This window comes from Trichogramma pretiosum, unplaced genomic scaffold (assembly GCF_000599845.2).
Source record: "Trichogramma pretiosum strain Unisexual culture from Peru unplaced genomic scaffold, Tpre_2.0 scaffold14, whole genome shotgun sequence".
Classification (NCBI taxonomy): domain Eukaryota; kingdom Metazoa; phylum Arthropoda; class Insecta; order Hymenoptera; family Trichogrammatidae; genus Trichogramma; species Trichogramma pretiosum.
Genome location: NW_019641706.1, coordinates 1,091,374 through 1,119,283, shown reverse-complemented (window position 1 = coordinate 1,119,283; position 27,910 = coordinate 1,091,374). Strand labels below are relative to the sequence as shown.

General features: G+C 41.4%; 1 protein-coding gene across 2 annotated transcripts; it reads left to right on the top strand.

Moving 5' to 3' along the window:
* Nucleotides 1-11,270: 11,270 nt before the first annotated feature.
* Nucleotides 11,271-26,940, top strand: LOC106657177. Of its 2 annotated transcripts, XM_014378548.2 has the most exons (10): nt 11,271-12,051; nt 19,410-20,077; nt 20,356-20,427; nt 21,509-21,830; nt 22,617-22,925; nt 23,015-23,401; nt 24,329-25,357; nt 25,423-26,153; nt 26,220-26,610; nt 26,695-26,940. In XM_014378548.2, exons 2-10 carry the CDS (start codon nt 19,608-19,610, stop codon nt 26,917-26,919), a joined length of 3,936 nt encoding a protein of 1,311 aa, XP_014234034.1. In that variant the 5' UTR covers nt 11,271-12,051; nt 19,410-19,607; the 3' UTR covers nt 26,920-26,940. The 2 variants fall into 2 exon arrangements, with proteins under 2 accessions (XP_014234034.1, XP_014234035.1); XM_014378549.2 differs by lacking the exon at nt 20,356-20,427.
* Nucleotides 26,941-27,910: the final 970 nt, after the last annotated feature.

Sequence of the window (27,910 nt, the reverse complement as noted above, 5' to 3'; positions counted from 1 at the left end):
TGAAATTCAATCTGTTTACTTTGGTGCGGCAAGGGATCAAGTGTGTCTTCATACTGGTTATTTTTATTCGCAGTCCTTATGCCAAGGGTTTACATCTGCCTCTGATTGTCTTCGGCATGATGCTGCTGCTGTTATGGCTCACCTAATCAATACATTAAATTATTTCCTGAAAAAAGTAGAAGGTATAACTACACTGCATATAATGAGTGATGGACCTAGCAGCCAGTATAAAAATAAATCTCTATTTTATTTGATGACTCAGTATTTTCCAAAAGTCCACCCACAAATTACAAAGATATTTTATAATTATAGTATAGCAGGCCATGGCAAAAGTCAGGCAGATGGAATTGGCAGTATTGTGAAACGCACAGCAGATGAACATGTCAAATATGGTCAAGATGTACCCAATTTTAGTGTATTCTTGAATATCTTGACATCAAAGTGCACCAATATTCACATTACATCTATAAAAAAAGAAGATATTGAAGTAATAGACGGTATTCTTCATGATGGAAAAGTAAAATTATTCAAAGGAACATTTCAAGTTCACCAGTTCGTCTGGTCTAAAAACTTACCCAGCTATATAAACTTCAACTCCTTAAGTTGCTATGATTGCACAGAAGAAAAGTGTGAACATTACTTCCTTGGTGAAATCTGCTTCGCTGAAAATACCTGTAATAGAAAACCAAATAAAAAATTAGAAAAAGAAAGTATAATCACTATTGATAAGAAAATTGATGAACCAAGTACATCTTCAACAACTTCAAATTCTCATGCATTACTAAGAAAAAGTTCAAGGTATGTGAGATGTAAATTATTAATTATAGTACAATGTTTTATAATTACTACATTATTTTAATTTTTCAGGTCTAAGAAGATTAATTCTTACAAAGATTATTTTTATGAATGATAAGTTATTTTGTTGTATACTCACTAATTTATCCATAGATTACTTCACTTTGTACTTCACTGTTCAATAAATCACTGCTTTTTTATCATTAAAGAAAATTTTTGTACTTGTCCCCTCCGTCCCAGTTGAAAAAAATTGCGTGGATATTCCACGTGGATCATACAGGGATTCCTTGAGGATGGGACATTGATTCCACGTGGATCGAACATGGATCATATAAAGAGTCCACGTACGTAAACCACAGGGATTTGCACGGAAATCCTCGTTGATTTTCGATCGATCCACGGGGATTTTCGCGCAAATCCTCGTTGATTTTCGATCGATCCACGGGGATTTTTGCGCAAATCCTCGTTGATTTTCGAGCGCGTGCCCGCGAGCAAGTTCCACATCCACGAGGATTAAAAAAAATCAGCGTGGATCAGTCGAATATCTGTGGTGATTGCATTTTTTTTAGCCCATGATCGATCCACGAGGAATCCCTGTATGATCCACGTGGAATCCCTGTACGATCCACATGGGATCCCTGTATGGTCCACGAGGATTACTAATCCTCATGGATTTCCACGTGGATATCCATGCAATTTTTTTCAACTGGGGTGATATAGCCCAATTAAAGAATCCCAATTCATTTTAAAAATAAAGCATGTGTAGCTCTTACATAGTATATTTACTTTAGTTTTATGGTTAGGAATAACTGTCAATAGTCAAAAATTGCAGACGACGAAATTTTTTTTCCCTACTTTATCGACGTCAAATATCACACTTTTCAAATAACGCACCATATATCGAGGGCCCGTAAGGCCTCAGGGTGATTCTCTTTACAACTTTTGTGGTGCGCGGAGCCTATGTCACTCGATTGGCTACGCAACAGCGCCTATTAATTTTATAAGTATTTGTTCTTCGTCTAAAATACGTTAAATGTGTCCGATTGATTTGATTTGAGTATTAAGTAATATCACCGAAAATGTGTAACGAAGTGCATCGAGTAAGTGCGAATAACCTGTATCGAGTGTATACGAGAAATCGAGGTAGAGCATCCTCATCGTCGTCTAATTAAATAAATTGTATGTCAAATTAATTATATTTAAGATTAAACATAAGTCTGCGAGATTTGTATATCGATTAGAATATAATAAATTACCCCTTTAATGTACCCAACAATTAGAGTATTCACACATTTCATTTATCCAACCTACCATTCTCTCCAGCCAGAATAAGATCTGCAATTATAATTTATTTATGTAACAAACCACCCGTTACAAAAATTCCATTTTGTTGTAGCAACAAGGAAAATAGTTGCTATAACTAAAATTGTTGATATAAAAGAAATCCACAATGGAATTATCGACGTATTGGTGTGAGGGCGCCGCACACTGTATGGGCCTTTCACCTTTTCCCCCCTTTTTTTTAGACTTAAGCGATATGCTGAGCGAACAACACTGCTCCTCTCTCGCACAATAATTGTTCTTCAGAATTGTGTTAATTCATAGTTGTTTACTTTGAAATAAATAAATAGTTAATCTACTCTATCAAAGGTGTTTTATTCAACAGGTTATGGACCCAGAACCTTCCCGATAGAGTGGAAAAACATACACACTTGTAAAAAAAGTGGAAATACTCTTTTGAGGTTAGTAAAAAAAAAAAAAGTCGCAGTTCGCAGAATTGGACAAAGAAAATCAAACAACACAATGGATCAGAGCATATCATCGTATACATTGGCTATCCAAGGAATTCGATTGGACAATGAAAAACAATGGGGAGCTTGGAAGTTCCAAGTCGGTGTACTATTGAAGGGTGCAGGTGTTTTCAAAGTAGCTGATGGCTCAGAAGCGAAACCAGTCGGTGACGCCGCAACCGCAACGCCGGCCAAAGTAACGGAGTGGGAAACGAAAGACGCTAAAGCACAGACAATAATAATATCTCGACTCAGTGAGAAGGTAATTAATTACGTAATCAATTGCACAACATCGGCCGAAATCTGGACAAAACTTTGCAGCATATACGAACAAAAAATAGCATTGAATGTTCACCTACTTAACCAAAGATTCTTGAACTACGCCTACGAAGGTGGCGGCATAACGGCTCATTTTAGTAAAATTGATGAGATGGTGAATCAACTGAAACAAAGAGGTGAAAAGCCGACTGAAAAAATGGTGATAACCAAGATATTGATGTCTCTCCTAGAAGATTATAAACATTTCATCTCGGTCTGGGAATCAGTTCAAGAAGACCAACAAACTACAACTAACCTACTCGCAAGGCTCATAGTTGAGGAAGAAAGATTAAAAAGCTCTGAAAAGACTGTCGCATTGACTGCAAAGGTGAAATGCTATAAATGTGGCAGAGTTGGTCATAAAAAGAATGAATGCCGTCAAAATTCTGGATCAAATAATCATAAAGAAAAAGGTAAACAATCATGCAATTACTGCAAAAAACAAGGCCACACTATTGAAGTTTGCAGATACCGCTTGGCTAAAGAACAACATAAAAATGACAAAGATGACAACACGCCTTCAAGTAATCAAGCTGAAAGAAAAACACATGCATTCATAGTCACTGCAATGTATGGTTCAGTATATTCAGATGATCAATGGATTGTTGACAGTGGTGCAAGTGATCACTTGTGTAAGGATAAAAGTTTCTTCATCGAATACAATGAGTTAAAAAATAAAATACCAGTGATCATAGGCGATGGAAGCAGCTTATATGCAATTGGAATTGGAAACGTTAAGTTATTAGCCAAGAATAGTGAAAGCTATGATGAAGTAATATTAAAAAACGTATTATATGCACCAAAGCTAACTTCAAACTTATTCTCTGTTGCATCAGTATTGGCCAAAGGCTATAATTTGGTAGCTGATGTTAATCGTTGGAATTTCTTAATGAATAACGAGATTTGTGCAATAGGTAAAAGACATGGCAAAGTTTATATCATGGATTTTAAACGCTGTAATAACAATAATGTGCATGCAAACATTGGACAAGTGGAGCAAGGTCTTGAAGATTGGCATAGCAAATTAGGACATCAAAATAATGTTCAAATAAAAAAGATATTAAAAAACAATAATATCAAGGTTATTCCAGGTAAAAAGGAATCATGTGTTCCCTGTATCAAAGGTAAACACAGTAAGATGCCTTTTCATCGAAGTCAGACTAAAACTACTGCTCCAGGCGACATAATTCACATTGACCTATGCGGGACAATGGAAGTGAAGTCTTTAGGAAATTCAAGATATTTTTTTCTTTTAAAAGACGATTACTCTCACTTTAGAACAGTGTACTTTTTGAAGCACAAGGATGAAGTTTATGAAAAACTAGAAAATTTTATTGCTAAAACAGAGAATATATATGGGAACAAGATAAAAGTTATAAGATCTGACAATGCAAAAGAATTCATCGCCAGAAAATTTGAGTCTCAATTAGAGAAGAAAGGAATAATACATCAATTTACTGTGCCCTACAATCCAGAACAAAATGGAAAAGCTGAAAGGGAAATGCGCACAATAGTGGAGGCAGCCAGGACATTGATGTTTGCAAAAGATATACCGAAGAACCTATGGTCAGAAGCAGTAAATACTGCTGTATATGTACTCAATAGGACTGGCACAAGTTCAATCAAGGATAAAACTCCATTTGAACTATGGTCAAACAAACAGTTTGATATTAATTCATTGAAAGTTTTTGGATCGGAGGTATACGTGTACATACCTAAAGAAAAACGCCTTAAGTTAGACCCCAAGAGTCAAAAGGGTTTATTCGTCAGCTATTGCGAAGATACCAAAGGATATTGAATATACATGCCCAACTTAAATGATATCACAATAGCTCGGGATGTAATATTTCCTGAAAACTCATCCAATGTAGTTGATCAAATTATCCAGGTACCATATGATGACACAAAAGAAATAGATTCTGTCTCAATTGAGAAGTCGTCAAAGAAAACGAGTGAGCAAGAGTCATCTGAAGAATCTGAGGCATTAGACAGCAATGAAGAATATTGCTCGGTCAGTGAAGAGGACAATGAAGAAGTTGAAGATCAGAAGAATGAAGAACCAAGAAAAAGTCAACGTCAGAGAAAAACACCTCACTGGTTGAGCGACTACAAAATAAACTTTATGTGTGATGTCAATGACGACGAGCCTACCACATATGCAGAAGCTATCAAACGATATGACAGTAAAAATTGGCAAGAAGCTGTAAAAAATAAATTCAATGTATTAAAAGTGTAGCAGAAAGCAGCAGTCGACTTCCGCATCAACAACTGAAGCTGAATACGTAGCTCTCAGCGTTGCTGCAAGTGAAGCCTGTTGGCTAAAATATGTAATAAGTGACTTTAAATTATCTGATATAAATAACACAGTGATTACAATATTCGAAGATAATCAATCAGCAATGAGGGTAGCATACAACCCAGAGCACCACAAGCGAATGAAACATTTGGACATTAAATATCATTTTGTTCGAGAAAAAGTTAATGAAGGATTGATTAAAATCGAATATGTATAAACACTAACGATCAAATCGCCGACATGTTTACAAAACCTTTATGTAAGGATCAATTTCAAAAATTAAGAAATATGTTAATATTTAATCCATAATAAGAGCTACCATGTAAAAGATTATAATTCCAATTAATCGTTATCAATCTTGTAATACGTAGCGATATTTCCATTGAAGGGGTGTGTTGATATAAAAGAAATCCACAGTGGAATTATCGACGTATTGGTGTGAGGGCGCCGCGCACTGTATGTGCCTTTCACCTTTCCCTTTTTTCTGCGGGGTTTGCACCGTTGGGTGTAATCCGTGAAAATTTTCCTTGGAAAAAAGCCGGTGCACTTCAACTGCGGTCTCTGGTGTTGGGGGTCACACCATTATCAAAGCGTAACCTCAGTGGTATGGGAGGCGCAACCATATCGACTATAGGTACACGCTAATACACTAACACACACTTACATATACACGCAAGACCCACCGTTAGGTAGAACGGTGAGGTTGGCCAATTAGCCTAGTAGCAGAAAGGGCCGTAATCAACTAAAAAAAAAAAAAAAATTCACCTTTCCCCCCCTTTTTTTTTAGACTTAAGCGATATGCTGAGCGAACAACACTGCTCCTCTCTCGCATAATAATTGTTCTTCAGAATTGTGTTAATTCATAGTTGTTTACTTTGAAATCAATAAATAGTTAATCTACTCTATCAAAGGTGTTTTATTCGACAAAAATATTTTAGCAGTGGTAATCAAAAACGAATTTTGTTATTATAACTAATGTTTTCGTAGCGTTTACTGAGTTTTTTTTCGTCTTTGACAATGTCAAATGCATTAGACATGTTTTTATTTATGCTCGTTAAATAATATATGTATTTTTAAAACGCCACTCATAAATTTATAAACGTTCGTAACTCGCAAGTAACTATCGGCTGTGCTGCTATTTTTTCACGCAAAAGAACAATGTGTGTCCTAAATCAAAGCGGGCTACGAGCGTACTTACAGTTTTCCGGGACTTTTCATTAGATGTCGAGTACCTTAGTCTAAAAATCGGATTATTAATCGTACGAGTGTAACGTGTTCCCCGTTTCTAGATTGCGTGGTATCTTAAGATATCAAATATAACATTTGAAAAAACCGTTACACTTTTGTTTATTATATGTCTAGTTTTTAAGAGCTATCTATACAAGCTGTGTAATCTTTCAAGTGTATTTAAGGGCTCAAAGGGGGCTTAAAATCGAAAAAATTTTTATTTCATTTTTGAGTCGGATTTTTGTCCCCTTTCCATTGCATTTTTCGAAACTTCAAAATTTTGATCATTCAGTGAGATACAGCTGTTTCCGTGAGCCATTTTCGTATACTTTGGGTGTTAAATTTTTTCTTCTTTTGCGTTTTCTGGCGTTTAACGTTTTTACAAAGTGCACCTCAGTTGTCGTAACTTTCAGAGGGTACCGATTGAGTTACCGCACCAGGGTCGCGTACACTTCTTCAGAACATCAATGGTTACGGTCACAACCTCGGGCGTGTCGATCCGACCCTTCAGTCACCCTGCATAAACACTGAAGCACAATTTTTTTTCATTGTACGTTTTTTTTGTGAGCTCCTTCATCAATCTACTGATTGAAAGTGATTTTTGTGACCGTAACATTGATGTTCTGAAGAAGTGTACCCGACCCTGGTGCTGTAACTCAATCGGTACCCTCTGAATATTAATGGAAAGAGGACAAAAAATCCTACTTGAAAATGAAATAAAAATTTTTTCGATTTTAAGCCCCCTTTGAGCCCTTAAACGCAATGAAAATTCATTTTACATACCAGCGGCCCGAAAGTAGCACTTCCCGGCCCCTGCGCTAAACGGGATATTGCTATTTTCGGGCCCTGGGTATGTAAAATCGTATACTGGCCTATACCGGGAAAAAAAGAAAGCCTCAGTGCACGTGCTAATCGACCTCGGCTTCGCCACGGTCGCTTATTTTACGTGCCCTAGGACTTTTCTTTTTTTCCCGGCCTAGGGCAGTAATATACTATTATTTATAAATATTATTATATATTATTTATAAAGAGAATACTTTACAATTTACAGTCATTTCATCACAAAAATCTAAAAATGTCAGCTCCAACCGACGATGAAGATTTTTCATTTTTAGCCAAAACCGTATGGGAAACAAATTTTACCTGGACCTCGAGAGTTATGAAGGTTGCCTTTTTATTCCCTTTTCAAAAAAGGAGAGTACGAATAATTGGAAATTTAATTTTAATTTCATATTTATTGATTACATCTGTATCCACGGTAAGTGTTTAAACGATTTCACTGGCATAAAGATTTTCTATAGTATTTTATGCTTCAAGTGATGCTTTCATATTTAAGGAGGTTCGATAGTAAACTTCATGTCTTTAGAAATGCCTGAAACTTTTTTATTTTAATCTTTGATAAGAAATGAATGCACTGTTAAAATCTTAGATTGATCTACAATCTAGTTTTCGAGAAAAAAAAATCAAAAACGACGTCTTATACATGGGTCTTATGGGGAAAGTTACAACTATGTCACAAAAAAAAGCATTATGCAAACGAATTAGACTTAAGAAATGAAAAAAAAACTATTTTTTAGAAGACCAAGAAGGTATTGATCATTTTGAAAAAAAAAACGACTCGTTTTACAACACTGAATGCTCAATAAACAAGTCTAAAAACGTGAGATTCTGAGCCACGCGAGCCGAAATGTCGCGTTTTTACACGTTCATTGCTGTATTTCAGCTAGTAAAAATAAAACGTACTCTCTGGAAAATATGTATTTCGATGGGAAATTTCCTCAGCTTTCGATTGAGACTCCTTTGAAAAATCTTAAAAATGCGTTTTTTGATATATTTAATGTTAAAAGTTTATTTTTACAATTTTCCGTGGAAAATGGAAAATTTTTGAAAATCTGACTTCACCATCGGAAAGCTGAGAAAATTTCCAATCGAAATCATATGTCACAAATTTTTTTTAAGTGCGTTTAGGAGGTTTTTCAGCGAGATAGAAGTTAAGCAATTTCACCTATAAGTGCCGTGCGGCCGCTACATGCTGTTTTGCTAATAATATTTTGTTCCCATGAGTTGGTATCACTCCTTCGTGCCCGTGTATAAGCATAGGCGACCCCCTCTCCCCGCCTGCCCCTTGAAAGTGCTATCGAACCTCCTTAAAACGAGGAGTTATAGCATGAGCCAAAAGCGAGTGCTATCCCAAGTTATATTGAAAATGCACACTCACACAAGTTGCATACCAATATTTCATAGCACAAGAGCACAAAAATTTAAGTATTGGTAAGAGTGGTTTATAAAAATAATTATCATTTATTAAGATTTTGAAAATCTCCCGGGATTTAAGAGAGAATCAAATGATGACCGCAAATTTGGTTGAGTCGATATTCCAACTACTAACTTTTTTAATAGTAATATTTTGTTACCTGCGTATGGTAGTATGCTCAGAAAAGGTAAATAAAATAATACATATGATTATACGGAAAATATGAAAATAGCATACGTTAATAATAGAAAGAAAAAAACTTAATTTTTAATGGCAACAAGATCTATAGCTGTGCAGCATTAATGGTTAAAATGTGGAAATCTAATTCTGAAGATACCCAAGAAAAAATGTTCAAAATATTCAAAAAAGGATACCACATTGGTATTTTTCAAACAGGTTGGCTTTAAGACTGCATAAAATTATGTTAATAATGATTTACTTATTTGGAAATTTTTTAGTGGCATTATTTATGTTACTCATAAGCTTTGGAGTAGCACCAATAGCTGTCCCGGTCTTCTTAAACTGGGCACTTCCAGGCAATCAGGCTTACGAAAAAACTTTACCTCTTCATACAGAACTATTTTTGAGCGAAGATCAATACTTTTATCAAATTTTTACAGTTCATATTTCTGTATTATTGGTCATTAGTTTACTAATTAGCGCCATGAATGATTTTCTAGTAACAGCTATATCAGTTATAATTGGTCAAATTCGTGGATTAGAGTTCGTGTAAAAACTTTTCTGAGTAAAATAAAATTTTAATGATGTGACATTTTTTTACAGGTACTTTTTACGTAAAATGGATGCTGAGTACAAATGCAAAATTTTAGATGATGAAAAAAAGGGAAACATATGGGGTTTTGAACAGCTTCAAGAATTTATTCGCTTGCACTACATCATTATCGAGTTATAACTTATTTAATATATATTTAATGCCAAAGGTTTTTGTTAACTATTCACTCATATTCCCATGAATTCTAGATTTTTCAAAATCGTTGGTGATATAAGTGACATTTTAATGTTTGTTGTATTAATTGGATCGAGTTGTATGTTCGTCTTGACGACTACATCGGTATGCTTTGGTCGATAGATTTGAGTTATTGAATTACTATTGAAAAGGTTCATATTTTTAGATGGTAATCTTAATGGAAACCGATTTATTAGGGTCAGCAAAAGTTTTGTTGGCATTTGGTGCTACTATGTGCGCGTTAACTTATGTTTGTGTTCCAAGTCAAATGTTAAAAAATGCGAGCGATGATCTATTTTTTACCTGGTAATTTTTACACACAATTACCGATCCTTAAAATTCAATCAAGTAAATGATTTATTTCATTCAAGCTATAAGATACATTTTCGATGTTACCCTGTAAAAATGCAAAAGATGTTATTATTGATCATGATAAGGTCTAGGAAACCTTTCGTTTTAACTGCTGGGTCAATCATAGAATTAAATTTAGAAACCTGGAGTTCTGTAAGTCTTTTCTTTTAGTTATATAATGTAAGAGTTCTTATTAAAATTATTATTTTCAGATAATCAAATCTTCAATATCGTATGCAGCAGCTTTCAGATCGGTTTATACGTCATTGTAAATTTAACAAAATTTGATGAATGATTATCAACTTACTCTATATTTTTTTTTCAAAATTTCAACCTAATTAAATGTCGATGCTTTTCATTCTTTTTAAAGTACATTGTTATACTTTTGTTTGATTAAAAGTATTCTTCATGATACAAGCTCCATAAATTTCCCCTTTTCAAAGCAAAAAAAAACTTTCTTCGCGTCAGCCGATGATTACAAGTGCTCTGAGGCTTCTGTATAATAGTTTTTCGCTCTCCTAGGTACGTAATCGACAAATCTATGATGGTTATATCTTTTTCTCCTTTGCCGATACTGTCTCTCATGGTATCTTTTAAAATATTTCTATTTTACGATTAAATAATCTGCAAGGTGAAAATTCGAAGCCGCAAACTAAAGCTGAGATTGCAATTTTGTTAACTTACAGAAGTATGGTATAACTTCTTTTGGCACTGCCCAGAAAACTGAGGCTTTCATATGTGATTTTATTAACTAACGCCAAATGACGCCTACAACGATAAAAGTGAAATCATTCTCCGCAATTGTCGAGCAATCAACCTCCACTAGTAATTATAGAAGTATAATTTTTACCAAATTCAGTGTGATACACGTAACTGCGTTACCATGCGTTGGTCGGTGGCGGCGCACGCCGCGTGCATCTGTGTCTGTTACCCGTGTGTGTGTACTGTGTAGTATAGAAAAGGAACGACTCTGCTCGGAATTCGGAATTGAAATTGTCGCGATGTGGAATGTCGTTCCGGCGGCGGCGGCGCCGTCGCCACTATCCCCATATAAGCTCAACGAGCATCGATACATTAAAAACATATCTGCTTGTATACAAAAAAATACCAGAGGCTCATTAGTAAATGATTATCAGCTCGCACTTCTCCCTCTCTCCCATTTCCATTCTTGCCCGCGCCAAAGTCGACTCCTTATTTTGACTTTCTACCATACAAACGTAAACGTATTTACAAGTCAGTTCAAAACTCTATTCCAACGCGGCGACAGTTAACTGCCGCGAGGCCGTGTTGTGCTGCCGCCACTAGCCTCTCACTATTATATCTCTCGCGCGAATACACGAGAGAGAAAAGTCGATCCTTGTATTCTCGCGGCGGCGGCTCATGTGCACCACTCGTCGCGCGTACTGCAGCAGCAGCAGAGACGTTTCAGTGACGCCACGGCCGTCAGCGATACTCGCTCGTAAATGCCATAATATACATATAGTGCATGCACATCTCTCTCCAGTGCAGTTTCATCGTTGCTCTTGACTGCTCGAGTGTTTGTGTACGCGTGTATGTGTTATATGTGTGCGTTTGTGTATGGTACACACGGGAGCTGCGCACCGCGGGGCAGTCAGCTCTGCAATACATGTAATCTGGTGCAGTGTGCAGTCGGTCGGCCCGAGCTGCAACAGCAGCAGCAGCAGCAGTAGTGTCCGATGTGCAGTGTATTGTGAGTCCGTGAGTATTTTTCTACTACCGATGCGATAGAGGAGAAGAAGAAGAAGAAGTGCACGCAAACGTGTGCGCGCGGCGCGGCTATTTTCTTTCGGCCTCGTCTCTCGTGTCTCCGTGTATACGTGATTTTTTGTTGGTCATTGTTGTTGTTTGTATCGGATCTGTGCGAGTGATATATAACACCCGAATTGGCGTGAATGGCGTCTGGCGAGCCGTGAGACGTCTGCGAAAAAGGGAGTCTACTCTCGGGCGGCAGTTGTCGTCCAGTGCAGCAGCACACAGATCGTTCACCTTACATAGGGATCTCTGCGCTTCTGCCGTTTCATTGAAAACAACTGTAAGTACACTGCACACGATATATATAGCATATATACACAAAGCAGAAACGCCGTTCGCCAACCTTTTTTTATCCCCCTTTTTCGTTTCTACGCATGAAATACAACAGACATGCGTGTCCGTGTGTAGATTTTGGCTCGCGCGTCGGTCATTATATGCGTGTGTACTTACAATGCACATATATACACACGCGCGCGCGTACATTACATTCGTACACAACGGTAACACAAACGAATGGGAGAGGTCCTGTGGAATAGGCTATATAATGTAACGTGTATAAAGTCAGCTGTGTGCCTGTGTGTTGGGTATATATGCACAAACGTGCAGCAGCAGCAGCTCCTTAGATCGCGAGGTGGACTAATGACCCAGAAAAAGGAACCTTTTCTTATATACATTTTTTTTGTAACTCTTTTTTCGTCGTCGTCGTCGTCGTCGTCGTCGTCCGTATAATAGTCGCGTGGCCTGAATAAAATATGTTCCTGAAATTCACGTTCCGTATTATTATAAGTATATAACGTTTAAAAGCCCTGCAGGCTGCAGGCATGATCGCACACACATTATGCAAACACATGCATACACACATGCGAGCTCATGTGTGCATGTGTAAGTGCCGCTCGACGATTCATGTTTCTTTTTTTTCTTCTGCTTTACTTTTGTATATATATACACACGCAACTTCGCTTTAATATAAACTTCGTCGCCGTCTACTCGCCTATCGATGGATCTCGATCTTCGTAATATCAAATAGATTTAGATATATATACGCAAGCAGTTCGCTAAACTCTCTCGACTCGATATACGCGCTAAGCGGGGAATATCTTTTTGACCGCATTCCGCGGAGAAAGAGACGTCGAAGCCTATACACACACAGACACACACACATTCATATATATAAGACGAAGAAAGATAGTGCGCGTATTAAGTGTATATATAGGGAGGGGTTAAATCGCGGCTCTACGATTATAATACCTTCGCCACGCTCTCTACAGCTCGTTTATCTTTTATCACAGCCGTGCGCTGCAGTGTATGTATGTGCCATGCGCATGTACATACATACATAAAGGCTCCACTTTTAATCGTCGCTCCATCATCCCATCGACCTAATGAGGTCAATGTAATATATATGAACTGTATATATATTCGCCCGGGCTATACATCATATCCCAAGCTCTCGTTCCTTTTTTTTTTAGCCGCGAGCACGCGACTCTACTTTACTTACTCTCTCTTTCTCTCTCTCGACCCGCAGAAGTGCAGTTGTGGCAGTAGCAGCAGTTGAAGCGGAGTATAACGAACTTAATAGAAGTGCGCGGCGATCGATTACTCATGGCCCTTAATAGAATGTCACGCGTTGTGCATAGCGCTGTAATATTGACGCGTCGGTCGCTGTAGCTCGTCGACGTCGCGCGCAGTTACATACTTCGCAACGACGACGATGAACTCGTTCGCGATCTCGTAAACTCGTTAAGTATTGCGTACATAGATAGGTTTGAAGGAGATCGTTTGAAAGGAGGAGAAAGTTTTAGTATAGGATAAATGTCATTTCGTGGGCGTGGGTTGAGATGTTTTTTTTTTTTATTTACGTAATTGATTTTGGTCATCGATTCATTAACTATGTTGACTGACCGGTATATAATAATAATATTTAGTATGAGAGTTGCGCGCGAACCACTTTGAAAGAAAAGTGAGACGTTCTTCTATACATGTGTATTAATGATATGTGCACGCAAATGAAATGACAATTGCGCGACTGTCTCTTATTCCCACGCTCGAAATCCTCATACAGCGTAGCAGAGATTCGATCGTACGTCTTTCTTTGCGTTTTCTCTCCATTGTTGCACGTCGACGATCGAGAAATCTCCTCCTCCTCGTTGAAACATATATAAATTTGCGCTAGCTCTCGAAATGATTGGAAATATGTTAATTGTTCCTCGATCGAGACGACAACTGCGACGAGAGCAATTAATGCCATTCGCAACAATCGCAACAATAAGAGAAAAAAAAAGGAAAAAGAGAAGAAGAAAAAACTCGCGTTGTTATGTTCGCAGCAGCAGCAGCAGCAGCAGCAGACTCGAGACGGTGTGGCACTGCAGTGCACCGCTGTAGCTTTTATGAATGAAAGCATGAGAGTGATCTGTCTGTTTATATATATACGTATGTATAATACCGGAGAGCCACGTACAAGGCGAGCTTTTCGAACTGTGCGCGCGGTTCGCTATTCAGACGGCGACGGCAACGGGCGGTGGCGGCGACGTTTCAATTCGCTGCTTCCGCTCTTATACAGTCTCGCTGTGTCTATCTCTCTCTCTCTCTCTCTCTCTCTTGCTCTTGACGTTTTACAATGCACACGTGGTATACAGTAGTGTACGACCGCGACGTCGCTGAAGAAGATAATGCGAAAATATACCCCCGTCGCGTTCGTGCACGTCCCTCCCACAATTGACCGTTGATAGGTTCTTATTCTTGAATTAAAATAAAAAAAAAAATAAATAAAAATAAAAAACGCACGCAACGTGTCCTCTTCCACCCATCCGACTTCGTTAATTAAACCTTTCCTGCCGCGCTAGGAGAGACACATTCTCTCGCTCGTCGATGATTTATCGCGTGCCTATATACTTTACTTATATATTTATAGCCATCCCGAGGCGTCCGATAATCGTAGGAAAAAACGTATATAGTTGTCGCACGCGCTCATGCTGGCGTCTATCGACCTTTTAACGCCTCGTTGGCCGCCGCGCGCATAACTCATCACACCTCTAGGAATATGTGCGGTTATACATATAACGCAGTAACGCTTTTCTAAAGAAAGGATGAGGCCGCAAAGTCGATCGATATTGTAAGACAATGACTATATATATCTATACATCCTATCGGGCGCGCTTATCGGCTTCTGCGCTTCGGCGCTTCGTGTAGTAGTAGTTGCTCCGGGAACGATGTTACAATATACATATAGCGCACGCGAACCCATACACCCACGCTTGCCTCGCTTGATTTTCTAGGATAGATAGATACCTATATACAATGCCATACGTATGTGTCAGGAGGTGAAGGGAAAGGCAACCGGTCGAGGCTTTCAATGCTATTGCCACTGCCAACTATCCAACAACGTGTGTGTGTTGCAGCACGAGCACACATTGGTCTAAGACTTCCACCTATACCTATACAATGATATATCGTAACACACAGTCGCGTGTCGTATCTCGCGCATCCGATCTATGGCTCGTGCGCGACCTCACACTGAGCTCGTAATTTCTTCTCTTGCTCCTATTCCTTTTTTTTTATTATTTCTTCTTCGTTCGATCATCGTGTCTTTATCCTTCGTTTTCTAATTGTTCTAAACTCGTATCGCTTTGGATATACTCGCAGCTCGAGAAAACATCACGCAGTTAACGGAAACGAAACAAAACAAAAAATCAGAGTCTCTCTCGAACGCCGTGACACACGATAGCGTATGCCTGCGCTATGATATAAATGCCGTTACACGCATATTCCTTTGACACACGACTGTCACTTCGTCATCGCTTCTAGATATACTCTATTGTAAAGCGTGCGCTGTGTAATAGCTTCCATAACATATAACAACGATATCGTGTCCTCCGCGCGTTGTGCCGGGTTGCGCTGCTTCGTCGCTCTAACGCACGCATCGTCACTCGCGATGATCGCCTTGCATAATAAATATTTTTTATCGCGTTTAGCTTCGACGCATTATTCATCGCTATACAGTATACTCGAATCGTCATTCTCGCCGCAAAAAAAACTGTCATATTATATACTTGTATACATATATTTTGTATGCAAGCGAGCGAGATTATGAAGTAACGCCGCACTATATATGCATATGCACGGAAGGTGTCGAAAGCGTCGACGCCCCGCTAAGTCGTCTCTTCTTCTTCTTCGCTCGCGCGCTCTTGTACGTAATGTATCTCATTTTTTTTGCTGCTGCTGCTGCTGCTGTGCTCGCTGCTGCACACTTGGAAAGTATTAAAAGGTCGCTCGCCTTCGAGCTTATCCCACGCAGTCGCACTCATACGTACACACGTTAGACAAAAAGAGACACGAATATATGTATGCACAAGTTTCGTTGCGCAAAAAAAATGACGTCGCTCTTATATTACACACGTTCACACATTCACGCATTCGCACACACGTAGGAGCATATACGCATCCCGGCCGCGTGCTTGCAGCAGCGTGTATGTATATTTTTTTAGGTAAATACGGGCAAAAATAGAGCGACTGGTAACTCTATGTATATAAAGCGTGGAGCGCCGGAACGACTACGCCTTGTGTACACAGACACACATGCACAAATGCATGCGATACATAAATATAGCACGAGAAACGCATGTAGTATAGGTACGCCGCGACTTTTTTTCCCCCCGGCAGTAGCATGCCGGTGACGAACATTCACGCAGACTTACAATATATCTATATTGTGTGTCGCAGCATCGATTCTTTTCAATGGCATGTGTTCACAGCTCTAAAACACTGTATACGTACACGCGATCGCACCGCAAGTGCAACTATTCAAGTGCACATCTCTGCCTCTCTCGTGTTCCCGTAAACGTATAAAAAGCTCGAGCTTACATCGTGTATCTACGACGCGTAATTTTAATTTCAAAGCTTCGGCTTCGCTCGAGCTTTCGGAAATCGAATCGGGCGCGCATATTATACACTTCCAAGTCATCCGCGCGCACACACAAAAGAGCTAATAGAGAATTGGGAACGAGTTCGTCGTCGCTCGCGAGAAAGCTCGAGAGAAAGAGAGGGAAATGGTCGGGGCGATTTTGTCGAGCTTCTGCGAGCGGCGTTTGAGAGCTTTTACTCGAGAGCGAGAGAGAGGCTATTTTAATTTCGTCCCGAACTGTCTACTACCACTCGTGTGCAGCAGCAGCAGCACCCATGGATCGAATTAGCGCGTTGGTATGTATAGAAAAGTGGAAAACTGTAATGGTTCCGAAAACAGCTCGAATGCGTATACATTGCAGACATATATTTAAGGGATTCTTTAGGAAAAGGGGAGAAGCGTGTGTAACGCGTACTTATGTACTGCAGCACGTTCGTGTCCGCAGCGTATAAAGCTCCACGCGCGCTGCACACACGTTTTTTGCGAGCTTGAAAATACGACGACAATTCGTATTGCCTATGCGCGAGCTGCAGTCGCTGCATACACACATGCGACTCTCGAGCACGTCTCCTCTCTCTCTCTCTCTCTCTCTATCTCTCTTACTCTTTCCACTATACGTAGTATACGACTTTGTAGACTGACAATATGCACATATAGGAGCTGCACACGAAACGAACTGTCTCTCTTCCGATGCGCGTTCGAAACTCGTATACACCCGACCCTTGCACTTTACTCGCGCTGCACGATGCGTGTGTGCGAGCAAATAACACCGAGCTTAAAGAGTGGCATATAGGATTGCGCGCCGAAGCAATGTCGTCGTTGCTCTCAGTCTGTCTCTCTCGCTCTCTTTTTGCTTCATGCGCTGCATGCGTTATCTGTCTTTTTAGAAAGAGAGAAAGAGAGCCCCGATATATATAAGCCACGCCTGAAAACCGAGCCCTCTTTCTCTCTTGTATTATACTCTCTGCAGTACATCTCGTTTTTCGCTGTGTCGCTTGTTATTGCGACTATGCTGCTCGCTATCATCTTGACGCTGCCGAGACTCGTCGATTCCAAATTCTCTCATTGTATTTTGTACGAAACGATATGCGACGAGACTTTTTTCGAGCCGCGTCGTTATTATCTCAATATATCAAGTATAACATCGCTCTAATTATCTGGACAGGACGAGCGACGACCATTAGTTTCTAAACTTGCGCAAGTCTTTGAAGGGTTCGCTCGAAATCTTGCAAATTTTCTTCGTCAAAAGACGAATTCTCGTAACGCCCTCTAATTTATCGTCCACGCGACTTTTCTTATTATACTCGCGCCTCGCTCGACTTTCTTCTTTTTCTTTCTCTCTCTCTCTCTCTCTCTTTGATTTTGGATTTTCCCTCGTTTCTCGAGCTCGCCTCACGGGCAACGATCCAAAAATATACATCGCGGGTGGTTTGAAAGCTCACCGCGCGCAACCACGACGTATGCACGCCTCCCCCACCTCCCTCCACCTTCGCCGCGAACATCGTCGTCGTTAAGTTGCCATCGTAATGCAGAGAATGCGTGCGCAGATTTTCAAAGTTCGAGCACTCTCGAAATTGATATGCTCGATGTATTATGAACGAGAGCGATGTTTCGTCGATAAGCCAATCGCAAAACAGCTGCTGCCTCTTTCACTCGAGAACTTATCATCGAGAGTCGAGGCCTAATCATCGATCTCGTCGCGTTGCTCCTATTTTATACAATGTATAATGAATATTATATGTGTAGCATGCATTTCAGCTATTGTTCGACAAATTTGCAAATAATCAGTGTATAGCAAGTTTGTCGACCTTGCCGGGCGCTCGCGAGCAACTGCAAAACTTACTTTGTTAGTACAGTATACATGTAGGAACGAAGGACAAGAAATATAAATATTCTTAACAGTGAGGAGCTTTATTATTTGAGACTAGCTCGTCTCGGAGGTTGTCGCTGAACTGAACTGAACGATTAATTAGTTTTATCGCCTGGCGACGATAAAACAATAGGTGAACATTTTAGCAGTTCAATTACTTAATTATATATGTAAGACTGCGGTGAAGTGAGTCGCCACATACATAATGCGACCAATGTATCATTAGTCCAGCTTACGTGCATTTTTCGAAAAAATCACCGCTAGATGTCGAGTAGACCTTGATCCGTAAGTCTGCAACTGGCTAAGTGAAAATAGTTGTATAAGTCTAAGCACGGGTTTGAAGAAAATTACGGGCAGCATTATGATTTTATAAAATATCATAAAAGTTTAATTCGAATCGCGTAAATATATTCATTCTTTCGCATTGACTTCGAATTCGTGCAAGTGAAGAACGAAAAAAACTCGCTCCACTTTTACATCGATCATCGTGTAAATATTTTTCAACAAAGTTACGCTTCGCGAGTATATATAAAGCGCAAGCGCTCGCCGAAATAAGCTCGCGCGCGCACAAAGGGACTGTCTTGTCTCTCTACATGTGAATTTATACACGTACGTAAATTGCGCGCGTGTGTATGTATGTGCGCTCTGTATAGATTCTCGGAAAGTCCCGAGTTCGCGGTTATAGTCGTATGTATACCCGTGCATCTTTCAAGCTTCGCGCGGTGCTATACTATATAGAGCCCATTAAGCTCCCTCGCGCATATAAGCCTGAATTCCTTCGCAACGATGAACTTTTTATGTAAAGCGTGTAAGACATGCCCGATACGCACAATTATGACTCATGTGGGCTCTCTCATATGATTTACAGTTCTGCAGCAGCGATTTCGTAATAGTCGGGCGATGAAAGATGGTAGCGCGAAGCAGCCTCGTGTACGAGGAACTGGCCGCTGCCCCTACGCCGGCTCTGCGCTCGTCCTCGGAGGCCAACAGAAGCTGACCCCAGCCGCCACGTAGCTTGCTATTCGCCACGAACAGCAGCAGCGGCAGCAGCGACAATAATAACAAAATGGCAACTAGCCGTGGAGGAGGAGGCGGCGAAGATCGTCAAGAAACCTTCGGACCGCTGCAGATGTATCAGCCGCTGCCGCAGGACGGCCTGCAGCCCGAGAAGGAGCCCGTGGAGTTCGACTGTCGTCATCTGCGCGGTGCCCCGGCCGAGGTCGAGTCCCTGGTGCGCAACATCGAGCAGGTGGCCCAGCAGTTTCTCTATCACTGGAAGACCTTTCCCATCGTCTTGCCCGTGGGCTTATCGTCTCAACAACATCAACAGCAGCAGCAGCACAACAATGTCGTCGCGGCCAACAACGGCGAGGACAGTCTGGTGCGCGGCGCCAGCAAAAAGTACCATCAGCAGTACCATCTGCGCGACATGTTCGTCGCGCCGAGCTTCGACGAGCTCGACGCCGTGGCAGTCGACGTCAAGGGCGAGCCCCGCAGGCTCACCAACAAGCAGCTCGAGAGCATCAGAGAGCGAGGGTAAGTGTACACATTATAAATTTGCTTCTTATATATAAAAGTACGCTATATTAAAGTTCAAAAGTCAAGTTCGATGCACAATAATGAGTTCATCGACCTCCCCGTCTCTTCTCCATTTAATCCGCACTCTTCATTGTCCACGAACTTTTCATTGAAAATATATAATGTATAATATAATAATGAATGAGGGAGAAACGTTGGAGTGGGGAGAAAATTAATTACAAAGTACAAGAGCAAAAACGATTGTTGTATTTTTTTTCTGTGTGTGGAAACGAAAGCTTGCACAAGGATAAGTACGGGAAGCCAAAGAAGCTCAATGCCGCTCAGCTGGAGAGCATTCGAAGATACGGGTACGTGTCCTGCTTTCAATTTCGCATCGCAGGCATATCGCATTTATATTCAATGTTTAGAATGTACCCATTGTGTATACGTTTTTTATGACCACCACACTGTGTAAATACGATAATACATGCATCATTCAGGTTCACGTTTTGATAACAACGAAATACTTGTAAAAAAATATCCAGTTATCAGCTATATGTTTATGTTTTTTTTTTATAACGCGTCGACGAACAACAATCCAGCATCCATCAAAACGTGCACATACCTGTGTACATCATACGTTACTTGAATTTACCCTTTATATCCTTTAAAGCTTCCTCATGCAAGTTCAGCTATGTATCATAAATCCATTACTCGAGTGCATGCAAAAATTGTACCAATACAGCTAATGCACTATACCACATGCATAGAGATAAAAGAATTTTTTAATAAAAACACTACATTAATCCTGGTAGAAAAAAATGGCTATTTAAAAGGTTTTAAAATAGGTTTCCATTTGTTGACTGATTTTTGGCCATTTTTCTATTATCATTATGTTATTAATAAATACTAAGCGCATTTTAAATGAGTTGAAAATGACTTGAATCGTTTCCTTTGTTTTCAATCATTTTAAATGCAATGATACCACTTCAAGTCTTCACCGCCAGATGGCGAGTACCTAGTCTAAATCTGCAAGTGGTAAAGTCAAATTAATTGTATAAGTCAAACTCAAAATAACTGTGTAAACTGTCATTGTCGAACATTAATGGAAGAGGTTAGAAATGTTCAAAAAAAAGTTACACTTATAGTTAGTGTATTTTCAGTTCTAATATAATCTCTTTTATGTAAAAAAAGCTTTTATTGCCCAAAAATTAGTCATAAAATGTCGAGCATTTCTACCAGGTATCAAATGCACGTACAAATTGAAATGTTTTTTTTTGCATAATGTTTTGCATACTCAGGGTAGCTCAGCGACGACTGCTCGGTAATTTAACGTGCGTGAACCCCCACTTGATTTTTTTTCTTGCCGTTACGCGAGCCTCTCGCACTCTCTCTCTCTCTCCTCCCGAATCGATACTAATCCATCATTGTATTTTCCACCGCTCGCAGGGAGTTCGAGGTGGAGTCTCTCAACTTTCCGGGCCAGCAGCATCGCTGGCGTCTGAGCGGACTGTTGCAGCGGGGCCGCGACCGGAGACGCGAGGCGCTGCTGCGCGATCTCGCGCTGGCCGCCCGCTTCATCGTCGTCACCGCCAAGAATCGACTGGTCTCGCACTGCTTCAGCGTGCGCGAGTCCGCGAAGGCGCTCGTGGCGGGCACGCTGCGACTGCTCGACATCTGCGTCGGAGTGCCGTCCCTCGAGGCCCAGTATCTCGATCACAAGATCGCCGAGGAGCGATGCAGATACCTCGTCGCCGAGCTCGTTTGCAAGGTAAGCCTCGAAATTCGGCATCGAGTAGGACTATCTACTAATCGATATGAACTTTTTATTTATATGACATTTAATCCGGTACTGGTGATGGTAGTTGGCCTTGCATGCAATAGTAACTATACGAGGCATAACAATTATTTACATTGTTTTTGGGAGTATATTACGATTGATTTGTCTATTCGTTTAATAGTTGAGTTTCATCGTTTTTTTTTTTTTTAACTTGAAAAGCTATCAATTTCATTCAATATACTTTGGATACGGAACAACGGAATAGAGTCTTTAAAATACTGAATGAATAAGTCGTTAGTTCCAACTCTGCTTCTAGATGGTAAGCATTTTTATTTTTCACGTTGCGTTCACATGCGACAGGAAATATTGAAAAATTCTTATAAAACGATAGAACGTTAAATTGGTCCAAAATCTTCGGAACAAATTTCAATAGAAACAAAAACTGAATATGAAAAATTAACTGTTCACAAAAATTTAGACCAGTTTCCAAACAAACAAATTAAAGTGGCAAAGTCAAAATAATTTTATATGTGAGATCAGTCTTTCAACTGTTTCGAAAAATTGTACATTTTTGATTAATGGCCTTTTAATATCCCAGAAACTTTTTCATTGACCGATAACTATTTATAAATTGTTTAGTACTTTTACTACAGAGCCTTCCTTTTGACGTTGAGATGAATATTCATTTATTTTTTAGGAAAAATTTAATCAAACCAACATATTACTTCTTTTCATTTCAAATTTGATTCAAAAATACGTATTTTACGTTTGCCACAGGCCGAGTACGACGACTCGCTGGAGCTGCTCTGCGGCTTCGTGCGTCGCCAGCTGCAGCGCGCCGCCACGGAGAAGTTCGAGGTGGAGCTCGAGGCCCAGATGCTGCCCGTGCCCGTGCCCTACGTGTTCGGCACGCCGGGCGGCGCCTCCGTGGATCTGCGCCTCTTCAATCGCAACACCATCAAGAAGGCCCTGCCCACCCTGGTCGGCATACTGGAGCGTGAGACGCGCGGCTGGTTTCTGCACTTCCGCGAGAAGCTCATCTCGGAGCTGAGAGCACAGAAAAAGAGCGACGAAGAGATCGAGCGAGTGCGTGTTACACACACAAACTTTTCTCACGCGTTTGCTGATTTTGCGTTGTCTCTTAACAACGTCAAATTTTTTTTTGTCTCATGCAGGAAGTCAACGAAGCGGTTATGCGCGAGTACCTGCACCGCGTCTACACGTCCATCCTCTCGCATCCGGACATCGCGGCGCTGGGCGAGGGCGTGGCCCAGCTGCTGGTGCAGCAGGCCCAGTCGGTCGTGCTGATGCATCGCGCGGTGGACAACGTGCAGCGCAAACTGGCCAAGACCAAGCAGAGCCTGAGGGAGCGCATCGAGCGCGAGCACCCGGTGCTGTCGCGCATCGGGCCCTGGATGAGGGACAGGATGCGCGAGGCCGAGGCGAGCTTCATCGAGGAGTGCGAGTGGAGCGCCCACGAGGAGGCGATCGCCCTCTGCGCCCAGCACAATCTCCAGCAGACCTGCTACTTTCTCAACAGGGATCTGATATTCATGAAGGAGGTACGTGCTAGCAATTCCAAAGTTGCTAAAAATCGTTTTGCTTTGTACAGCTTCCTTGGTAGAAATGTTTTGAAATATATTATCAGCAATCGGCTTGTTTTTTTGATATTACTTTTTCATTATGTTAAAAATATAATGTGCGTTTTAAATGATCTGAAAATGCCAATGGATCTAATTAATTCAAAAATTTTAGATCCGTTTGCAACCTCTTTGAATGTGCCCATAATACTACTTTATCTATTCACCACTAGATGGCGAGTACATTACATCTGTAAATCTACAAGTAGCAAAGTTAAAATAATTGTATAAGTCAAAGAGTTTTGTCATCATATGAGTCATCATATGTTAGATTATGGGGTTCTTTTCCTTAGTACATTCATAAGGCCATTTATCCGCAAGTATTTTTCGTTGGCCAAAAACAATTTTGAACATTTCTATCAGGGTTTCTTAAATACTTTGACTATTTTAAAATATACACAATGCAATGGTGAAAAAAGAAACTTTTGATTGAGTTCGTGCACTTGATCGCATGGAAATCCAAATGTTTTGAAATGTGATTTTCCAAGTAAAAGTGTAAAAATCAAGTTTTTGAATAATACTTGCAGAGGTTGAATGTTAGAAAAAAAACAAATTATCGAAGTATCCATTAAATACAAGTCCGAATGTCAGCTTTCATGTTTTTATCGGACGCTTTATCCTGTAAAATTTTTTTATTATTTTTGTTTTAATCAATATCAACATTTTAAAATTAATTTCTATAAAAACTTACAATAATACTATTTTATGATTTTTTTCAAATCAATCGATTTAAAGCATTTTATTCTAAACATGTTTTAAGTCGTAAGACGCGTAGTGTCCAAAATCTAATTACTAAAAATTTTACCTCATACAATATCTCGTTCATGTGATTTTCTCCGACCCCCGCAGAGAGAACCGGTCCTGCTGAAAGAGCTCAAAAAAGTCAAAACGCCAACGAGGAGCTTCCAGTGGCCCACGCAGATCTGGCTGCCGAAGAACTGGATCGTCCGCCGGAGCTTTCAGGGCCAGTCGGAGACCATACCCACGGTGCTGAGCAGCACCCCGACGTCCATCACCACGCCACGCGCCGACCCGAGTCAGCCCGTGTTCCTCGTGGAGCGCGAGATCGTGCGCACGACCACGACCCGCTGGCCCCTCTGGCGCTGGATCAATTACGTGTCGCGCACCTGGTGCTGGACCTGGAACGCCATGTTTCTGTTCGGCGTCGCCGTGCCCTGGTGCTCGCCGTTCTCGCTGCGGGCGCTGCTGCTCATGCAGCCGTTCACGCCCGATCTCGAGCTCAGTCAGCTCAACGGGACGCTGTTCCCGCGCAAATCGTCGCAGACGCCCACGCTGCACTCGCGCCTCATCACGCTCTGGCGTCACATAAGCAAGAGTCGAACGCACTTCGAGACGGAGCCCGACACGGGCTTCATCGGCAAGGGCATGACTCGACACATCAATCGGCTCTGGAACTACGGTGCCAAGGGCTTCGTCGGCACTCTCGTCATTCTGTTCCTCTTCCCGCTGGCCTGTCTGCTCATAAGCTTCGCCTCGCTCTTCGTCGCCGTCACGGCGTTCGCCTGGATGCCGCTCGTGACGCTCGCCCTGCACGCCTTCATGGCCCTGTTCGTCGACCTGGACAGCCCGGAGGCCGGCCGAAATCGCTACCTCGTCGTGCTGGAGGCCCTCGCCTGGGACATAGGCATACAGGGCTTGCTGCAGCCCGTGGCCGCGATCCTGGTGGCGGCCTTGGTCTGTCCGCTGATCTCCTTCCTCATACTCACGGTGGCGGTGATACGCTACGGCGTGGGCATCGTCTGGGACACAGCCATGTTTCATCTGCTCATCAAGAGCCGCGGACGCATACCCGCGAGCGACAGTTTCGTGGTCAAGAGAATAGCCGGGCCGGGCTTGGCATCGGATTACTATTATCAAGTAATTGAGAGAAAAAAATAAAATTTTAACGATGACTCTAAACTCAATTTTTATTAATTTTTCAGATAAAACCAGAGCAAGCGTTGGCTGCGTTCGAGGCGAAACTCGAGCTCGACGAGCTGCACGCGTTTCAGCAGGAGATGGAACGGCTGATCACGCAGCCGCAGCGCGACTTCACGCAGTTCGTCGAGGCCTGCTTCGGTCCCTTCGCCGCCACGCTTGAAAAGACCAAGGAGCCCTACAAGTCGCTCGAGAAGGAGGCCAAAGATCTCGTGTCGGCGCTGCACGAGAAGCTGGATCGACGCCGCAAGGATCTGCAGTCGGGCCTGGGCGTCTCGGTGCGCAGCAAGATCAAGCTGTCCACCTACGATCTCAAGGTGGCCATACAGCAGGGCGCCATGATGCTCGAGCGATTCTATCCGCGGCACGTGTTCGCTCGCATGCAAGCCCACAGCAACGAGGACGACTTCTGGGAGAGCAAGGGTCTGGGGCCCTCGGACTGGGCCGGCCTCGCGGGCCTCATGTACGCCGACATATTCAGTCTGGATTTCCTGCAGCCTCTCGACGAGGTCGACACCAAGTTCAAGCTCGAGCCCCATCCGGCCGTGGATCTGCAGAGATACACGGACATGGTGCAGAACACCGAGCTCGGCGGTGGCGTGAACGGTCCCGATCTGTTGGGAGCGATTTACGCGCCGAGAGGCAACATACAGGTTCACAGTCCGCATCTGTCCATTACTACGTTCCATCCGCGAGCTCATCCTCCGAGCAGTCACAGAAAGCACGACAAGCGAAAGTATGTTCTTATTTGTCTTAATAACGTTGGACGTTTGATTAATAATTTTATGTAATATCCTCACAGCGACACGATCAGTCAACTTACACAAACGCGTTTCCGTCGTCGCACGATACTCGGCACGAACACGGGCAGCAGTCATCACGGGGGCCGCGACGGTGGCCGCTGGCAGCCCTGGAAACGCCACCAGAGGCCCTACACCGCCGACAAGCTGGAGATCCCGCTGCCCATACCGCATCCGGCCTACATCGCCGTGACGATTTACAATCGCGACACCGAGGATCCGATCGCCCTGGACTCGGACATCTGCGAGCACATCTTGCGCTCGATCGAGGACGCCTCGGGCGAGATGGCTCTGGACGGTGGTGTCTTGGCCGGCAGATATCACGGCGCGGACTCGAGCTTCGACTCGGTGGCCTCGCAATCGTCCATGTCCATCGATACGGCTCTGGACAAAGTGAGTAGTAGTCTTCTGCCCAAAAGCGCAATCCGTTGCCAATATAAGGAGCTTTGTCTGACGAGCGCAAATTGGCTCTTACAGATCGACGAGGGCCAATCGCAGGGTAGAGCGGCGGCGACGGCGGATGCCGACAACGAGAAAGAGACAGAAACGTATCATTGGACGCTGTCCAACTGGGGCGGCGGCATGGCACGGCGTCGCAATAACTCAGGCTCGGTCAAGGTCGATCTGGCCTCGCCCGAGGACGTGACTCTGGATACCGACAGTACGCGCGTCATGTTCAGCAATTACGGCACGACCGTCTAGTTTATTAAGTCTTAGTTTATTCGTGACTCGATTTATGAATTCAATAACTTTTGAAAAATCGCCTAATCTAAAGCGGCTCTCTTTGTATCTCTTGGAATGTCTGACAAAAAAGTTTTGATTCTTCCAACGATTAGCAGCTAATAATAATGTGAGAGAGGGTAAATAATCCGTATAAAAAAGGTAAACGTTCAAAACTTTTTTTCCAACCTCGGATCATTCAGACAATATTCGAACGGAATGGCTTTGTGTATCATACGCGCGTATTGTTTGTGAAATTGTATATATACATTTATATTCTATAAATTCATGATTGTTAATGGACTTGTGTTACATGTATGATTTTATTATTGATTTTTTTTTTAAAGCGTGTCTAATGTAGCGTCTAATAATAGCGCAATATGACAAAGAAATATGACAAAACAACTGACATATTGCTCTCATGCACGTTTATCTGTTATTATAGACCCGAATTCTTGTATTTTTATTGTATTGTCGGTACCACACTAACAATGTGCTGTTTATATGATACGTTTGATACAATAATTATTTGTAAAAGTATTCGTATGAAGTTAAGGAAATGTAGTATAAATCGTTGTAATCTAAATTTAAATATGTGGTTTTGAGTTCAAGTCTGACATACTTTGCCTTGGTCAAACAATTCAAAGTTTATTTTTCTTTAGAAGATCTCATGTATGTTTTTTTTTTGTAAAATCAATTTCTTTTTTACAAAAATATATTCTACACTTTTTTGAGTTTGTACAACTTGAATTTACTACTCGAATTTATTTTCTATATAATTTTGTCGATATGCAGAATCGAAAAAAGGATAGATCATAATATAGGTTGTTAAACAAGACTTATTATTGCATGTTTTGCTTTGTAAATTTTAACGTAAGACTAACCATAAGTCGCTTTGCCTATAAATTTTGCCATCGTTTGAAAATGATTGAGTGAATGAACGCAATTGTAGTTGAAATAAGTGGCTCCTATT

Bases quoted from the DNA above. Each gene is read 5' to 3' on its own strand.
- LOC106657177 (XM_014378548.2), top strand. From the start codon at position 19,608: ATGGCAACTAGCCGTGGAGGAGGAGGCGGCGAAGATCGTCAAGAAACC. The intron at 22,926-23,014 runs GTGCGTGTTACA...TGTCTCATGCAG, and splicing joins GCGACGAAGAGATCGAGCGA to GAAGTCAACGAAGCGGTTAT. The intron at 25,358-25,422 runs GTAATTGAGAGA...TTAATTTTTCAG, and splicing joins CATCGGATTACTATTATCAA to ATAAAACCAGAGCAAGCGTT.